A 19,420-nucleotide genomic window follows, 5' to 3' on the forward strand; every position below is an offset into this window, starting at 1 on the left:
CACATTCCTATAAAATAATTAATATTTTGTGTTATTAATCATAGTTTTACCACTTAAAATAATTTTATTTCCTTTACTGTTTGTTTTGTTTTGAATCTCGCTAAAAGCTACACGAGGGCTATCTGCATTAGTCGTTTCTAATTTAGCGTGTAAGACTAGAAGGAAGGCAGCTAGTCATCATAACCCACCGCCAACTTTTGGACTATTGTTTTACTAACGAATATTGTGATTGACCCTCATGTTTTAACGCCCCCATAGCTGAAGGGGTGTACAACGTTTAGTGTGAAGGGGATTCGAATCCTAGACCCTCAGATTACGATTCGAGCGCCTCATAACCACCTAGCCATGCTGGGTCTTTTCATTTTCTGTTCAAGTATTTATGTGCAAATATTTTTTTCATATTTGATCTATTAAATACTTATTTTTGGTCTAAAAAAATCTACTATTATCATTCCAGGTGTCGCTGTTATACACTGAAGATTCATAGTCCCAACAGTCATATTTATAGTAAAGTTAGTGCGTAATATCCAGTTATTATTACTTCAAACACGGCCACGTTCTGATATACATACCGCTGGGAGTTAAAATTGCTTTCATTAAACTATTTAACAAGTTTCTTTTAAAAACTTTAAGAAAAAGTTGAAGAACCAAAATGTTTTCACGAAACACTTCTAAAATAAATAATAAATTGTTTTTATTTTAAGCTGTTATAATATTGTAGTGTTCTGAAGAGAACCAGCTGGTTGTGAAAAAAGTTAAATACTATTGTTTAATTAAGTGGTTATGTAAGTGAACATCTGTACTAAATTAAATGTCAGTACCCCTTTTTCCTTGGGTTTAGATATTATTATTCTTTGTTTACTTACTGATTACTATTGTAACAGTTTGAATGGTACTGATGGATGTTGTAACAGTTTGAATGGTACTGATGATTGTTGTAACAGTTTGAATGGTATTGATGACTGTTGTAACTGTTTAAATAGTATTGATGATTGTTGTAACAGTTTGAATGGTATTGATGATTTTTGTAACTGTTTAAATGGTACTGGTGATTGTTGTAAGTATTTGAATGGTACTGATGACTGTTGTAACTGTTTAAATGGTATTGGTGATTGTTTTATCTGTTTAAATGGTACTGATGAATGTTGTAACACTTTAAATAATACTGATGATTGTTATTACAGTTTGAATGATACTGATGATTGTTATTACAATTTGAATGGTACTGATGATTGTTGTTACAGTTTGAATGGTACTGATGATTGTTGTAACAGTTTGAATGGTACTGATAAGTGTTGTAACAGTTTGAATGGTACTAATGAGTGTTATAAGTGTTTGAATGGTACTGATGAGTGTTATAAGTTTTTGAATGGTACTGATGAGTGTTATAAGTGTTTGAATGGTACTGATGAGTGTTATAAGTGTTTGAATGGTATTGATAGTGGCATTTATTAAACCACATTCTTAATAGCTCTAGGTGCGACAGATAATATCTGTAGTGAAAACCTATATCGATGAAGTTAATTTAGAATATATATATATATATACAAAATTCCATACCATCCAAGAATATTTCTGGTGTATGCTTTATTAGTAACTTTCGTTCTGCATTAGTTCAACTAACCAAACAATATTTGTGTTTAGTTTATTTGTGGTATATACGGATATAGCAAATATTTCAACAACCATTCATTGTTTTTGTCCAGAAACGTAGTTGGTCGTGTGCCAATGAAAATCATATTAAAGGATTTGTTATCTATATACTTCTTATCACGGTGTAAGCATACGGAATGATTTATAATTTAGTGTTTCTTAGTGTAATCGTCTTAGGAGTCTGGTCAAGGCTAATAAGTTTTGCTGTGATTTGGAAGGATGAACTCTGCTTGTGTATCTCAGGACGGCTGATATGGGTATTAACACTTTTATTAATAAATCAGAACACAACGTTTCGACATTCTTAGGTCAACGTCAAGTTAATAAATAGGAAGATGGTCGAAACAATATTCTCTTCTTTATTTGATAAAAATGTTAATACCCATACCAGCCGTCCTGAGATACATTTTTTACTTTAAGTGGGTTTCCAATTATCACGAACTCTACTGATATTTATGTAAACGAAACCTAGATTTTAGGTTAAGGATAGAGTTCTGTGTCTACCAACTATTTTTAAACGATTTTTTACAGTGGTTTACAAATAGGCAGAAACTGTCTACAAAGATATTAATGGATGAAACTATATATCCAGTAAAGTTTTTTACACACTTTAATTAATCAATCTAGCTTTTCTGTAGGTTTTACAGTGCAATGAATCAAATAAATAAATAACATTAGATTTGAACTAGGTTTAGCAAGTTCAACGTACATTTCTTATCTAATGAAGATTACATACAATAGTTGAAATGTTACCTCTAGCGAAAAAAATAATAAAAATGGATTCACTTTAATTCATCCGCGCTCCGAACATACAATTTGTACAAAGCTTTGTCATAAATTTAACCAAATATTAACTTCATGTATCACAACAATATATATTATCACAGATAACACGCCACTGTAGGCAAGTAGAAACTATACTGTGTGGCGAAAAGGGTTATTTGCATATTTAATATCCTTATTACCAACAGAGGAGAGTGAACAGAAAGTTTAGCCTGATTGGATATAACCAACCTAATACCTCTGGAGATTTGACTTTATCATGCTATCACGTTTACACTGACTATCTGTGTGATAAGATAAGAACTGTGGAAGAAACAAAGAAACGTGAAATGTTATACAAAAATAATCCTTTTGGCAAACTAATATACTGTGTGTGTTGATACTTCTAACAAAGAGATGTTTAATGCTGATCGATTTTCTTCAGCAAAACATTTAAAGATCTATATCCCAGCATGCTCTATTCGTTCTTACGTACTTTTGAATGCGCTTTCTCTTTTATAATTATACGAGTATCAAAAATTTTAATATCACAAAAAATACGACTATTTTTAAGTAGTTGTGCTACGCATAATACCCTTAAGTAACACATTAATCAAATATAAATATATTTTAAAATCAATACCAAATGGATGAATGGCTAAATTTCATCATTTCTTAAGTAAGATTAGAACTAATCAAGTAAAGGAGTCCCATTCTGCGGATTGCAAGTTCGAATCCACATCATTGAACATGCTCGCACTATCGGCTGTAGGTGCGTTTTATGTGATAGTCAATCCACTGTTCGTCGGTAAAAGTGTAGCCCAAGAGTTGGCGGTGGGTGGTGATGACTAGCTGCCTTCTCTCTAGCTAAACTGGGGACGAATAGCGGAGACAGCTCTTGTGTAAGCTACGCGAAATTAAAGATTTTTGATGCACGGTTCCAGCTGGTAATTGTGAGTTAGAATCACTAAAAACTGCATGTGATCAATATTAATTTCTTCAGCCCAACTGTACTGAATGAAGGTACTGTTACTAGCAGTTACAGCATAGGGTTTTGTTATCTGATGTAAGGTTAATATATTTCATTGTAAAAACAGTGAAAAAATTATCATTAATATTAAACTAAACTTTAAATATTATAAATGTTGAGCTAAAGGAAGATTATCTATATTAATCGTTGTGTCGAGACTGGTAATCTGCTCTAGTTTAATGTTACGTCGTGACTCAAATATTGTTCTGAATATTAAGCAAAAGATCACCTATATTAAACATTGAGCCAAAACTGGTAATCCGTTGTATTTTAATGTTAAGTCGTGACTCAAACATTGTTCTGAATGTTAAGCAAAAGATCATCTATATTAAATATTAAGCAAAAAATGGTAATCCGTTGTAGTTTAATGTTAAGTCGTGACTCAAATATTAAAAGAATAGCCAATGATAACACGTATAGCTTGTAAGTTAGATCAATATTCAAACAAAGACCCAAGATAATAAGCAGAAACGAAAACAGTACCCTAAAAATGAATTCACACATAATGTAATACTCTATATCTAAAACCAAAGCTCAAAGAAATATTTTGAATATTCGGCAAGCAAACTAAAAAGGATAATTCACAATGATATATATATATATATATATTTAATTGAAGTGATAAGAAAAACAACACATTACGTTAAAATTAAAATTAGAGCTCGAGAAAATTCCTCAAAACTTTTATCTGACTTTAAGCTAATGCTCAATGAGAAAATAAAACTAGGAGGTCTTAAGCAACGAACACCAGTTTAAACTATACCTACTTTACGTTTCACAGATCCTGGACCATACCAACAACATATTCGAATTGAAATCCCTTGAACTGATTCGACTTCAAAACCACTATAGAGATGATATACCAGGAAGTTGTTCCAGTTTACAAGCTCGCGATCGGGATTACAAGTTGTGTAGGTTTTATAGCAGTGGTTATAAAAACGATAAGTTGTAATGTAAAACGTTGCTGATTTTCAGATATCAAATATTTCAGTGTTTCTAATAAATAATTAACCTCAAACATTGGCATTTTCAGAAGAATATATAAAGTTTGAAAGATATTAACTTCACACACTTTTGAAATGGCTTGCATGATTGGTAATAATTATTTCTGTTGGTTCTTTTAAAGTAATATTGGCCGATATAATGTCTACAGAGAAATACACTTGCTGACTGTAAGTTTATTACTAAACTCTTTAAGTTATTAAAAAATAATTAAAAAATAGTTGAAGCTAAACAAAATAAGGCAGCATTAAATGGTTGATTTCTTGAACATTACAAAAACCAATTTTAACATTTCTTGGTAATTATTAATTCCTCCACTATTTATAAACGATCTTTACTGTTGTCAGTTAATTTGCTTTAGTGCATCCAGTGGAATTAATTTATTGAGCGCCCCCTTATTTTAAGTATTACCGTATTTTTGCACTTTCTTTTCATTGAGCAGTTAACAACAAAGAGCAGCTAACATTCTATAAAATGCTACATACGAAGATAATGATATTTAGTAAATAAAAGTATTCTAAGGCACTAGTTACGTACTTCAAAAAATGAAACTTTTTATTTTCATTATGAGATGTCGAACTATCACTGGACTCCAGGAATAAAAGCTGCATGTTAAATAACACATGTTAACATGCCTACGTGTGTTTTCTAATAAAAAACACATGACAAACGTCAGCCTTTGCTACTTTCTTCAATTTCTAAATTGTAATGTATTTGTTATATAAATCTAGGATCTCTTAAAATATGAGTTCCTCCCGCAGTTGAAAGCTCACTATAACCGTGTTCCTAAATAGCAGACCTCCAGCAAATACGGCTGAGCGCCTAAATGGGGGGCCTCCAGCATAAAAAGACAAATTACGGTCGTGCTTCTAAATGGTGGTCCTCCAACATATTAAGACTCATTAAGGCCGTTCTCCAAAATGTGGGTTACTGTCACAGTTGAAGATTCATTATGTCTGTGCTCCTAAATTGGAGTTAAATGCTTATCATGACCGTGTTAAAAAATGTACCCTCCCATTTGAAGACTCACTACTACTGCATGGTAGTAGTACATAAATAATGCATGAAGACAGCTAGACGAATAGGTTGTTAATTCATTAGTTCATGAATTATAATAGAACACTAAATCAATAATTTTAAAGTGTCCTTAGAACAATTGTAGCCAACAGTAGCGTGTGTATTCTAAGTGTATAAATTACTTGCTATCGTTTATAATTTATTTGGCTGTGTTCCCTCATTCCAGGTCCCAAAGATAAACTATTGCATTTAAAAGGACAAATGATGCACATGGAGGAATGGAAGAACATCATTTTCCTTGGAACACCAGTGTACGTAACTGTTTTCTGAGTATTACGTAAACCTACACCTCTGACTGACAGACTCCAACAGAAATTTTTTGAGACGTAATTTTCACTTAAACATTCTAATTCCAAAGTACAAATTTAAAATAAGTAATTAGTAGTAGAAGATATAATTTTTGTAATAATAGTTTCGTGTGTGTGTGTTTTTAATAATATAAAAAATAAATATATAAAGAATCAAAATTATGTAATCGTATTCTATTGACATCGTGTGTTTTGGTTTTATATAATGGCTCTTTTCATCTGCATGTTCTCGTAAAACGTTTTATAATTGCTAGAAATGTTTTTCTTTCTTTAATGTAGAAGAGACCTAATGCATTTTCTGTACATGATATTCAAACACTATTAAAACTTGAACGTTTACGTATGGGAAAAAAGATTTTGTTTTTTTGAATGAGCGCCTTGATATTAAACATTTCTCACGTGTCTTATAATTGTCTTTCGTAAAGCACTTTTTGTCTCAATTGTTGTGGAATGTGCCTCTGTATGTGCAGTGAAGTGTAGCTTTCTCTTCAGCTTACTGTGCAGCTAAGCATTTTAAAAGAAATTACCATTTCATGCTGATGTAAAAGACAGTCACACGATGCCTTGTGCCCAAGACGTGATGTTGGAAACAGCAGAGTGAGAAATAACAACGAAGGAAATACGAAATCTCACGATATGATCATTTCCAAGGAATATCGCATTGTACATATACCTCACGAACATGACATAATAACTTACTGATCAAATCAACATATTCGAGAAAAATAAATCACTCTATGACTCTGCTTATGCCCTTAATCTTATTATTTATTTAGTTATTCATAGACAGATACGTCCCCAGTAGCACAGCGGCAAGTCTGCGGACCTACAAGGCTAGAATCCGAGTTTCGAAACCTGTGGTGGGAAGAGCACAAACAGCCCACTGTGTTGCTTTGTGCTTAACTTTAAAACAAACAACAGTCAAATGCTAGGTTATATATACCTTTTATAAATACTTACTCAACAAAATGTAGCACTATACACCCCTTACCAGTAATGGGAACAACAAAAATGTAGCATAATAAACCCCTTACCAGTAATAGGAACAACAAAAATGTAACACAAAAAATCCTCTTACCAGTAATGGGAACAACAAAAATATAACACTATAAAACCATTACCAGGAAGGGGAACAACGAAAATGTAGCACAATAAACCCCTTACCAGTAATGGGAACAACAAAATGTAACACTATAAACTCCTTACCAAGAATTGGAACAACAAACTGTAACACTATAAACTCCTTACCAGGAAGGGGAACAATAAAATGTAACACTATAAACTCCTTACCAGGGAGGGGACCAACTAAATGTAACACTATAAACTCTTTACCAGGAAGGGGAACAACAAAATCTAACACTATAAACTCTTTACCAGGAAGGGGACCAACAAAATGTAACACTATAAACTCTTTACCAGGAAGGGGAACAACAAAATGTAACACTATAAACTCTTTACCAGGAAGGGGAACAACAAAATCTAACACTATAAACTCTTTACCAGGAAGGGGACCAACAAAATGTAACACTATAAACTCTTTACCAGGAAGGGGAACAACAAAATGTAACACTATAAACTCTTTACCAGGAAGGGGAACAACAAAATCTAACACTATAAACTCTTTACCAGGAAGGGGAACAACAAAATGTAACACTATAAACTCTTTACCAGGAAGGGGAACAACGAAATGTAACACTATAAACTCTTTACCAGGAAGGGGAACAACAAAATGTAACACTATAAACACTATAAAATATGATTAGAAAACTGCACAGTGATTTTCCGAACACTCTGTAGCTTTGCGAGAAATTCAAAACACAAGTTATAATAAAAAATAACATAGAAGGCGTAATCAGGGGACACGTGCACCAAATAAGTACATCACAGCCATAGTAAAATGCTCCCACCCAAATGTGTTGCTCCCAACAATTTGTATTTAATATGTATCTGTGTAGCTGACATATATAAAACCAATTACGAAAAACGTGCCTTACCAAATGTACACGACCAAGCAGACATATGCAAGAAAGCGGTTTTGTAGCAAATAATTTTCTATGTACAACACAGTGCTTTTTATTATGTAAAATTGTTTGATAATATTTAAAATATTTTTATTGAATATCAGACAATATTTATTCATTTCAGACTACTCTCTTGACCTCAAGAAATGTTTTGGATGTTCCGACGTTTAAATATAAACAGGAAATTAAAAATATTGATCAGAAACTATGTTTTGTTTAAAGAAAAGACTGTGTATAATAAATAGAGTGTTCCATTTTTTAAGCAATCCAAAATTTTATTTTTTAAAAAGAATCACGTAAGTAACCACTATTAAAGTATGTGTGTATGTTTTCTTATAACAAAGCCACATCGGGCTATCTGCTGAATCCAGCGAGGGCAATCGAACACCTTGATTTTAGCGTCGTAAATCCGTAGACTTACCGGTGTACCAGTGGTGGACTGTTAGAGTAACTATAATACCAAAAACTTAAGAATGGATGTCGTTGTTTTGAATTAAGCACAAAGCTACACAATGAGCTATCTGTGCTCTGCCTAACACGGGTATCGAAACCCGGTTTTTAGCGTTGTAAGTCGGCAGACATACCGCTGAGCCATTGGGAGGGGTTACGAATGGACAAACGAGCATTAGGTATTACGTAGATGATTTAATGGAAGCTTTAATTAATAGTCCTGTAAAATTTTGAAGAAAATTAAAATTTTATTTTTCTAATCTGCATGTTATAAATCCTACTTGGTATGTTGAAGATACAGTAACCTCGTCAACTGCTACTTAAAGAAGAGGTAAGTATTTTATGAAGAATTATCATAAAATATCCTTCAGAATAGCAAATAACTCACCTGAAATATAAGAGGTTTAACACGACTAAAACAAACTGATAAATTTCACAACTATCCAAATACGTAAATATACTATACACATAAATTCCTCCGTATTTGTCTAAAGAGGCGTTAAAAATAGAAGAAACAAAACTGTTATAAAATGGGTGGTAATGCCATATCAAGTGTTAATTTGTTTGTTTTTGAATTTTGCGCAAAGTCACACGAGGGCTATTTGCACTAGCCGTTCATAATTTAACAGTGTAAGACTAGAGAGAAGGCATCTAGTCGTCACTACCAGTGCCAACTCCTTTACCAACGAATATTGGGATTGATCGTTACATTATAACGCCCCCACAGCTGAAAGGACGACCATGTTTGGCGCGATGGAGATTGAAACGTGTAACCCTCAGATTACGAGTCGAGCGCCTTAACCACCTGGCCATGCCAGGCCGTTAATTATTAATCAGATCAAGGATAGAAAACGTTGAATCTTGCTGTAGTTTATTAGATGGTTTTGGTTGTGTCAAATATATTTTTTTTATAACAGCATACAAATTATTTATTTTTATAATCCCAGAAGAAATGTCCGCTTTGACTATTTCATGACGTACATGACATTATTCTAAGAACGTTTTTTATTGATGTTACACTTTGGATCTTAAATAGACAATTAATTTTTATCGTTGCCATGTTTAGTTGTCTATATGATCACTATAGTCAGTTTGCTTGTTAATTAGTAACAAATTTTATTATCATTACTATTTGGGCCCGGCATGCCAAGCGTGTTAAGGCGTGCGACTCGTAATCTGAGGGTCGCGGGTTCGCATCCCGGTCGCGCCAAACATGCTCGCCCTTTCAGCCGTGGGGGCGTTATAATGTGACGGTCAATCCCACTATTCGTTGGTAAAAGAGTAGCCCAAGAGTTGGCGGTGGGTGGTGATGACTAGCTGCCTTCCCTCTTGTCTTACACTGCTAAATTAGGGACGGCTAGCACAGATAGCCCTCGAGTAGCTTTGTGCGAAATTCCAAAACAAACAAACATTAGTATTTACACGGGGTCCGTCGCTGGGACAGGGGTAAGTCTTTACAACGCTAAAATACACAAATACATTCAGACGTATTTTACTGTAATATTATTTATTATAAAACTACTTACTAGACAATAAGAAGACCAAGGATTAAATTTCAACCAATGCCAATTAAATAAAAACACTCCTTTTCAGGACTTCCCTGTAAACGGTTGTAGATTAACGGTCAAAAGATATAAAATCAAAATAAATAACAAAATATTAATAAAATTACTTGAATTAATTAATAATTATATTTAGGTGGTCATGAGAACAACTGATATCTGATCACCATTTCTTTCTCGTAGTTAATTAATTAATTTGATAGAATCACAACTTGCTTGACTTTAGCCCAACAACTAAAGTGTTATGGTTCAAGTAAAAGGATTAAGGAACAACTTGTTTCCATAAAGTATGGAAACCACGTGAAAACCACAACCTATCTGTCAAATATCACAACAGTTCTTTGTTCAGTTTGGCACGTAACAGATAATGTCTTTCAAGACTTCACTTTTTTTTCGACCACTTTTTTCAGGATTAGAGACTTGGATTGCATGATCAAGACTGAAATCTTCATCAACGACCTCAGCATGCATGATTTCAGCAGGGACATGGTGCTAGCTCGTCAACAGCAATCTGCTGAACTGAAGCTGGCGTTAGATCAAGTAAGCACTGGATTCTTCAGTCTGCACAAAAGATGGGTTGAGCCCGCTAAGTATATACATGCTACATACAAACAACCTATTAAACTTAGGTTAGGTTATGTACGTGTTACACATAAACAATTTACTGTACTTGGTTCAAGTATGCACATACTACATAAAACAATCTACTGTACTTGGTTCAAGTATGTACGTACTACATACAACAATCTATTGTACTTGGTTCAAGTATGTACATACTACATAAAACAATCTATTTGGTTCAAGTATGCACATACTACATAGAAACAATCTACTGTACTTGGTTCAAGTATGCACATAATATATAAAACAATCTACTGTACTATATATAGCTTATCCTGGATAAGCTAAGTTAAGACCGCAATAAAAGATTATTCTGTTTAAAGGCAGCTGATATTTACTAACAAGTCTTGCAACTAAAAGTGAATGATGGATACAATAAATATTAAGCATTTGACAACAAAACTGTTAAAACGAAGCTAAACCAGAAATTCGGAGATTCGTGGGTAATGTATTTATTGTCAGAGGGTCGTTTCATTTCATAATTCGCTTGAAAGTTCATAAACAATAATTAAGTTTAGATAGTTAGTCTCAAATTCTACATCAGATATTCTACTCTTTTCCCATTTCTACAATATATTACGACAGTAAAATTAGGTATTAGTAAGCGAATCCATTAGCTCATTTCGTCGTTACAACTGGCTAAGTCTCTCACTGTCTCAGTTGAAAAAACTGGATGAAGATATACAAACACAGAATTATAAGGTATGTCTGTGTTGGAAATACCTAAGTTGAAGATTGAATATTAAGCATAAAGTTGATAAGATGTCAGGTGAATCAAAAGATATAAGGACCGAGTTCGCCTTATGCTACTAAACTAGCTGAGTAGTTTCAGCTGTGAAACTGTTATACAAGTAACAGTCAAACTCTCTACTCTGCTAAAAGCAACCGTGTAGATGACTGGTGCCGCTACACATTGGTCCTACATCTAGACGCCAGCTCTACCTAGGGACGGCTATATCTGAACCTTGAGGTCACTCACCCGATATTCACTTCATATTCACTAAAATGGGACGATAAAACCGATAAATCAAACTTTAGAATAACTTTACTCATCATAAATATTCCTGATAAACCTTTCTGCCGTTTTCATTTCTTTGTATTGTTGCACTGTAGTGTTGCATTTGAGCTATGCATATATTTTCATTGCACAGGTAGATAAATTAGTTACAGCATCACGAGTAGTTAAGTTTTATATTGTCAAAAGTAGGTAAATTAATTAGAGAATCACGGACAGTTAAGTTCTACATTACCACAGGTAGACCAATTAGTTAGAGCATCACGAGTAGTTAAGTTCTATATTGTCACAGGTAGGTAAATTAATTAGAGAATCACAAGCAGTTAAGTTCTACGTTACTTCAAAAACGTTTCTAAAGCTTATTTTACACATTGAATTTGTATGTTTTTTCACAGGTTCGTTTTCATTTTTCAATTTTTGTAGCTCTGATATAGTTTCATGAATTTCGTCGGTAAAGACTCCAGCTAAGTTATAAGTACAGAATAACAATGCAGTGACTTAGTAAGTTAGAATTATGAAAACAATGAAGTGAATATAAATTAGAATGATGGAATAACGATGCAGTAATTCTATAAATTAGAAATATTGAATAGCAATGCAGTTAGGAGGACGGAATAAAAATGCAATGACTTAGAAAGATGGAATAACAATATAGTAACTCTAAATCAAAAATATAAAATAATGACTCTCTAAGAAGGATAGAATAATGATGAAGTGATTCTATAAGCTAGAAGAATGAAATAACAATGCAATGACTCTGTGACATAGAATGCCATGATTATATAAGTTTAAAGTTTGTTTGTTTTGGAATTTCGCACAAAGCTACACGAGGGCTATCTGTGCTAGCCGTCCCTAATTTAGCAGTGTGAGACTAGAGGGAAGGCAGCTAGTCATCACCACCCACCGCCAACTCTTGGGCTACTCTTTTACCAACGAATAGTATAATTGACACATTATACACCCCCACGGCTGGGAGGACGAGCATGTTTAGCTCGACGCGGGCACGAACCCGCGACCCTCGGATTACTACTCGCACGCCTTACGCGCTTGGCCATGCCAGGCCAAGTTCAAAGTATAGAATACAATTGGCATTGATGTATAAGTTAGAAGGACGTTATAACAACATCTTGACTCTAGACACGAGACAGAACTTTTGAAGAGATCGAAACAATTTTATATCATATTGAAAACATCCGCTAGAGTTTCTTTCAGATTAATAAAAATAAGCAATATATCGAATGTACATAATATATATAATATTAATTTGAAATAATAATTATTTCTGACAAAGTTTATATTTATTTAAAGCATCATGCTCATTTCTTTTGGTGCAACAAAATGTTTCAAAAATAGGCTTAAACCTTTAAACATATTGTCAAATAGTACATAAAAATCGCACCTATACAAGATTTAGTTTGTAAAAATATGTTCAAGCCATTCTTATGCTTATTTCTGGGCGTAAGGAATTTTCCTGCAAGAGCTTATGTCTAAAAAAAGTAAGTAGTGTTTTTTTATTTTTATATCCTGAAGAAAAATTCTTAGAAACACAATATGTGTTTTTTTGGTGTGTTTTATTTGCTGTAAGAGCAAATCTTTGAGTCTAGAATCTAGAGTTTTTAATTTTTCATAGCATGTTTTACTGCTATTAAATTAATGCTCATGAGTAATTTAAAAGTTGCACAACTCATTCAATATTTATAAATAGAAGGAATTGGCTTGTTTTGTTTCCTTCTTAAAGATACAACATCGGAACTATACAAAAGTTATTGAAACTATATAGAAAAGCTAAGTTATGATATGCTCAGGAAATAATGATATGGAACTCTCTACCTATAAATTTGTCATTAGCTTCATCTATTTAATTAATCTCGTTTATAAACTTGAGTTAAATATTTATAGCAAAAAAACTAACCTAGGTTTAATGACTCATATAAAAAAACGTCGAGAGTTACATTTATACAACTATACAATGGCAGAGACGGTGCGGACTATCAATACAGTATGTAGATCATATTAACTCATGTAAATGTTGTACGCTTTATTTGTACAATTTTGATAAATTAACCTAATAAGTAGGCCTAATGATTAAGGTACTCGACTTCCTACCTGAGGATTGGGGGTTCGAATCCCGTCGTTGACCACACTAGCTCTTGGGGGTGTTGGCGGTGGGTGATGTTGACTAATTGCCTTGTATGTTAGTGCTAAATTCGAGACTGCAATCACGGGTAACCCTAGTCTGACAATTGATTGCAAACATACTGTAAGCTTGAAGCGTATGAAAGAAATCAGTCCAAGACTGTGTTAATTCTTGATAGCTTTCATACCTGTATAACTAACAAACATGTTTGAGAAACTATTCAGTTGAAACGTGTGTTGCGAATCAAACAGGACCTTAAATTTGATTTCTTTAGAACTACAAATACAAGTTTTCTTGATGACTTGTTCTGTAAAAGTTATTGTTTTTTCATGAAAATACAGAGCAATGAACGAGAGAGAGTGGAGAACTGGGTCAGGAAGAAAGTTTATGATACATGCTTGTTACAAGTTAGTTTTATGAATAATCAAAATGGACGTCTAGGAAACCGAGATCGTTATTATGAGCTGAGTGTTTGTGAATAAACGTTTGGATGCAAAATTTTCAGGTGTCTGAGAAACGTCTGAAGTCTGTACGAGTTAGAAGACTAAAGTCCAAGCATATCATTACTATACCTTAACCACAAAACATTATTTTCACTATTCTGTTTGGGATCGTGGAACTAGTGAATAACGATCCAAGCTATGGATAAACACTACAGAAGAAACTATGGTAACCTTATTCTTTGCCGATGAAGATATTTATCGAATTGAAAATAACAGTTTTTCAAAATAAAATGAATATGTTTGTCTATGAGTTCCAGATGAATGCCAAAATTATTTATGTTGTTCTAAGGTGTTCAATATGGTTGCTAATCCTTCATAAAGAGAACTGGGGAATAAAGATAGGGTTGAGGGAACAGGTAATCTTTCAAATTATTTAGTAAATCGCTTGTGCTTCTCAGACGAACTAAAACAAACGAAAACGATTGGTTAGTAACTTTTTAACTTGACTAGTTTTACCAATGATCTCTTGGATATTTTGCTGTAATATTTTTGTGTGTATTAAAGTTTTATACGGAGCTTATTGTGGTCGCGACTAAAGTTTAAGCCTCATAATGGGTATTTTATGAAACCGGACATGGCGCTACAACCCCATCAGCCCCAGTCTTAATTCGCCTAGTCTTCATGTCAGTTAGCAGTTGATTTGGAGTAAACATTCTCATAAAAAGGTTTTCTGTTGTTGTTTGGTCGTCTGGTTTCCATAACGATCGAAAGGAGGAAGTTATTCTGTGTAGACTACTCATTTCGTGACAAATTATCGTTTTTCTGCAGGGGACAGATCCCCCAGTGACACTAAAGTTACAATTGCCCACATATTGTTTTCATGCTGTCGCTAGAACTGCCAGCAATGACACCATTTTAGTTGGTCAATGTCATTTGGGATGATGACACTGTCAAAACTGTATTTTTAGTTTTTCTTTACGAGCCATTGGCATTTTTCATTATATTTAATCATTTTGAACAATCACAGATCGACTCTGATTTATTTTATAATTTTACATTTTACAATGTTGTATCATCTTGCTTTTTTTACCGGTTGGTATATATTATCAACTCTTTCCAACCAACCAATAATCCGCTCCTGCCTGAAGTATAACTTGAAGTATCTCTGTTGATTCTTCTCCAGTTCCACTTTCTCCTAAGATCCACATATTGAATGCAATTCTTAGCAAACCCCCAATAGCTGAACTACCGAAAATTAAAACAGTTTGAAATTGAAGCAGTGAGTGTCGTTACGTAATTGTTTTTCACGTGCTTCTTGTTTAAAATAAAACATTAAATTTAGAAATCAAAAATGTTCAGAAAACACTAATGTTTTAGATATAGCTGAAGAAAGAACAGTTATAATACTAGATTATTATACAAAAATTACAGAAAAAAATACATTCGATTTCAGTTGTATTTCCGGATAATACTTTCTCCGCATCACCTGATACAAGAGCACATGCTCATGATGTACATTTATTAGCCACACACCTTCGTTCTATTAGCTTCTTTAATTAATATTTTCATAACCCTCACTCATAAAAACAGATTCTCAACTTATTATTTCCTAGCTGACTGTTGACAGTACCCTTACATCAACGAATCGAGTTAAATTAAAAGTGTCTAAACATGTATCCATTCATTTCTCGTCTTCTTGGTTTAATAAAAGTGTAGATAAATTTTCTTTTGTGGCCACTTATCCTTCATTGCTGTAAGTTTATCAATTAGCTAAAAAAAAGTATTTTAACGACTGTTCAAAACATCGAAATATAAAAAAAAAATAGATTTCTGACGAATTTTGTGTGTGTGGAATGACTAATACAACGTTGTTATTTACAGGAGCTTAAAAAAAGTGAACAACTGGAGAAGTCCATGAAAAAGTTGGACAAAGAAATGAGAAGAACTGACGAATTGTTGTATCAAATGATACCCAAACAAGTAGCTGATAGGCTTAGGAAAGGAGAAGCGTCTGTAGACACGTGTCAGGTGAGAATTTTCTTTCTTTCCTCACACAGCTTGGCTATTTTCAGTGTGTCAACTGAGGAAATCGAACCCAGAATTCTTTCGTCATAGTTCTGGTAAGAAAAGAGACCAGTTTAAATAGAATGAATGTCTGTGTCAATTCGACTAAAAACAAAGCAAAACAAAACACAAATAATTCGGTAATCAATCACTTACTTATTATATAAATTAGTTAAATAATACAATATTCTTAAAGCTGTTCCCATCCCCTTACATTTGTTCAGCGGTAAGTCTAGGGCTTATAAAACTAAAAATATGATTTCGCTACCAGCAACGGGCAGCAGAGCACGGATAGTCCATCTTGTAGTTTTGCGCTTAACAACAACTAAAATCCAGTTTTTTAACATAATAACTCTAGATTATAAGATTATCAAGCTACTTTTGTTGACCTATTAAGAAAAAGATATCAGACTTAACTTTTCTTTTATTCAACACTGCATACTGTTATTATCACGACATCTGGTGATATTTCACTACATCCATCTTAAGTGTTTAGTGCCTGAAAAAGAAATCATTGTAGTTCTTATTTAATGCTGCGTATTGAAAATGAACAAATCAAAATAGAATAGCCTTATAACAACTATGTAACATCGCGAATTTACTTAACTTTATAGAATAGAGTAAGTGAAAGTGCGTATATTATTGCGTTTAACGGTACTGACAAAGTAACCGAATGGTAACCCTAATTTTACGTGTAATGAATACGTATTGATTTACTTGAATAACTTTACGTTTCTTGATAGTGAGTTTCAAAATTCGTATTTCAAATCTCTCCTTATTTGTTCAGAAATTTGTTTGTTCACTTTGTATTTTTTTACCAGGAATTCGACTCAGTTACCATCCTCTTTAGTGACGTCATAACGTTTACAGAGATCTGTTCCAGAATCACACCGATGGAAGTGGTTACCATGTTGAATTCTATGTATAGTTTGTTTGACAAGCTGACAGAAAGACACGGCGTATATAAGGTAAGCAAAATGTGAAAGTTTAAGACACCAGCTCTGGTTTTTCGCATTATTTATGTTGTATAAGCAAACAGAAAGACTTAAGAGATTTTATTCTCAATAAAATGCTGAAGACAACCAGCTATTAATATTCGTATCCGAATTTTATCCACAATTGTTGAAAACCTTGTTAACTGTAGATCCTCAGAAAGATGAATTTTAGTTAAGTATTCCATCAAAACTTTCGTGTCGCAGTGCCACTTACATAAGTAAAATCATAGTTTAACGTAATGAAAATGATTTAGATCACTTACTTCAATTCTCTGATAAAAAAAATAAATCAGTATTTCCGAACTTTATTACTTTTTAAAGAGCTATCCCCTTAATTATATAATTATTGAATATATATAGATGTTTTTGGTTTGTTTTGTTTTGAATTTCGCGCAAAACTACACAAGGGCCATCTGCGCTAGCCATTCCCAACTTAGCAGTGTAAGACCAAAGCAAAGGCAGCTAGTTGTTATCACCCACCGCCAACTCTTGGGCTACTCTTTTAACAACGAATTGTAGAATTGACCGTCACATTATAACGCCCCCACGGATGAAAGGGCGAGCATATTTGGTGTGACAGGGATTCGAACCCACGACCCTCAGATTACAAGTCGATTGCTTTAACCACCTAGCCACACTAAAATTTAAAACAAAAGGACAAAAATCTACTTCAGAGCTCATACAGTATTTTATTATGTGTCAATAATTTTCCTGTAACGAGATCGCTCCCTGAAAGGAAAGGGGTAACTGTATGTATTTATAACGCTAGAGTCAGGGATTCGATTCCCCTCGGTATACACAGCAAATAGCGCGATGTGGCTTTGCTATAAAAAAACGACACACTTTAATTGTCGTCATGACTTGTTGCTTTCAATTAGTAAACTGTATTTTACGAACTGGTTTTGTTTACTTAGTACAGATTTACTCAATCGGCTATATTGTAAGTCGTCAAACTTCCCACTGATCCACCAGTGGACTAGGTATTGTCACCGTATAGTTAACTGCACTGGGTTAACAAAAGAAGAACATGACTCAGAAAACGGTATCATGAATACATAGAACAACAATGAATGGAATGTTGCTCCGTTGACATTGTTGGGATTTTCAAGTTACAAAACATAATATTATACAACACATTCACAATCATTGTAAGGCTAAAACATTCGATACTTAATCAACTCACTATGTACAAATGCATTACATATCTTAACAAGGAATTTAAAAATACAAAACATTAAAGTATCCAAATGCCCTTTTCCTGGGTCGTTCAGCGGTAATTTTGAAGGCTTATAGCGCTAAAAGACAATTTCGATACTCACAGTAAACAGAACACAAATAACCCATTGTGTAGCTTTGCGTAACGCAACTGACAAACAGAAGAAAATATTCTCATTTTACGTTGTAATAATGGTGTAACGCTAAGTCCTTGGGTATTTTTTCATCCGTCGCCCCATGGTGGTACAACGATACGTCTATGTACTTGCAACACTAAAATAAAGAGTTAAATTCCTCTAGTGGGCACAGTACTAGCGGAATCTAGAGTGACTTTGCTATAAAACAAGCACGATCTAATCTGGGCAAATGGGCTCGGCATGGCCAGGTGAGTTAAGGCGTTTGACTTGTAATCTGAGGGTCACTGGTTCGAATCCCAGTCGCACCAAACATGCTCGCCCTTTCAGCCATGGGGGTGTTATAATGTGACGGTCAATTCAACTATTTGTTGGTAAAAGAGTAGCCCAAGAGTTATTGGTGGGTGGTGATGACTAGCTGCTTTCCCTCTAGTTTTACACTACTAAATTAGGGACAGATAGCGCAGACAGCTCTTGAGTAGCTTTGCGCGAAATTCAAAACAAACAAAACAATCTAAGCCAGGTCATAAAAAGTTAACATCAACACGTATCTCCTACAATCACATTTCTTTCTACTGATGAAGACCGACAGAATCATGGAAAATAGTCGCATCAGAGCAAAGTAATTTACTAAGATCATAAAAGGCCAACTGAGGATTTTCTTTTTCTTTTTTGAAAACCAGTTGGCATGAAAACAAATTCGCCAGCACGTGTAATAAACAAACGATTGTGTACTGGTGTGACATGTACTTCATCTAATGTATGGTCTTTGGATTTGTTTTGAATATTACACAAAGCTATAGGAGGGCTATCTGCGCTAGCCGTCCCTAATTTTGCTCAGTAAGATTAGAAGGAAGGCAGTTAGTCATCACCACCCACCGTCAACTCTTGGGCTACTCTTTTACCAGCGAATACTGGGATTGACCGTTAC

The 19,420-nt window shown here is 33.8% G+C and overlaps 1 protein-coding gene across 2 annotated transcripts in view; it reads left to right on the forward strand.

The window, feature by feature from the left end:
* LOC143222122 (soluble guanylate cyclase 88E-like) overlaps positions 1-19,420 on the forward strand; it is a 77,470-nt gene that overhangs the window by 46,466 nt on the left and 11,584 nt on the right. For both annotated transcript variants that reach the window (XM_076448112.1, XM_076448113.1), the window contains 5 exons: positions 4,227-4,356; positions 5,691-5,775; positions 10,276-10,405; positions 15,963-16,109; positions 16,967-17,113. In XM_076448112.1, coding sequence (XP_076304227.1) covers positions 4,227-4,356; positions 5,691-5,775; positions 10,276-10,405; positions 15,963-16,109; positions 16,967-17,113 — 639 coding nt within the window. The remainder of the gene's footprint in view (positions 1-4,226; positions 4,357-5,690; positions 5,776-10,275; positions 10,406-15,962; positions 16,110-16,966; positions 17,114-19,420) is intronic.

Source organism: Tachypleus tridentatus, chromosome 8, assembly GCF_004210375.1.
Source record: "Tachypleus tridentatus isolate NWPU-2018 chromosome 8, ASM421037v1, whole genome shotgun sequence".
NCBI classification, from domain to species: Eukaryota; Metazoa; Arthropoda; class Merostomata; order Xiphosura; family Limulidae; genus Tachypleus; species Tachypleus tridentatus.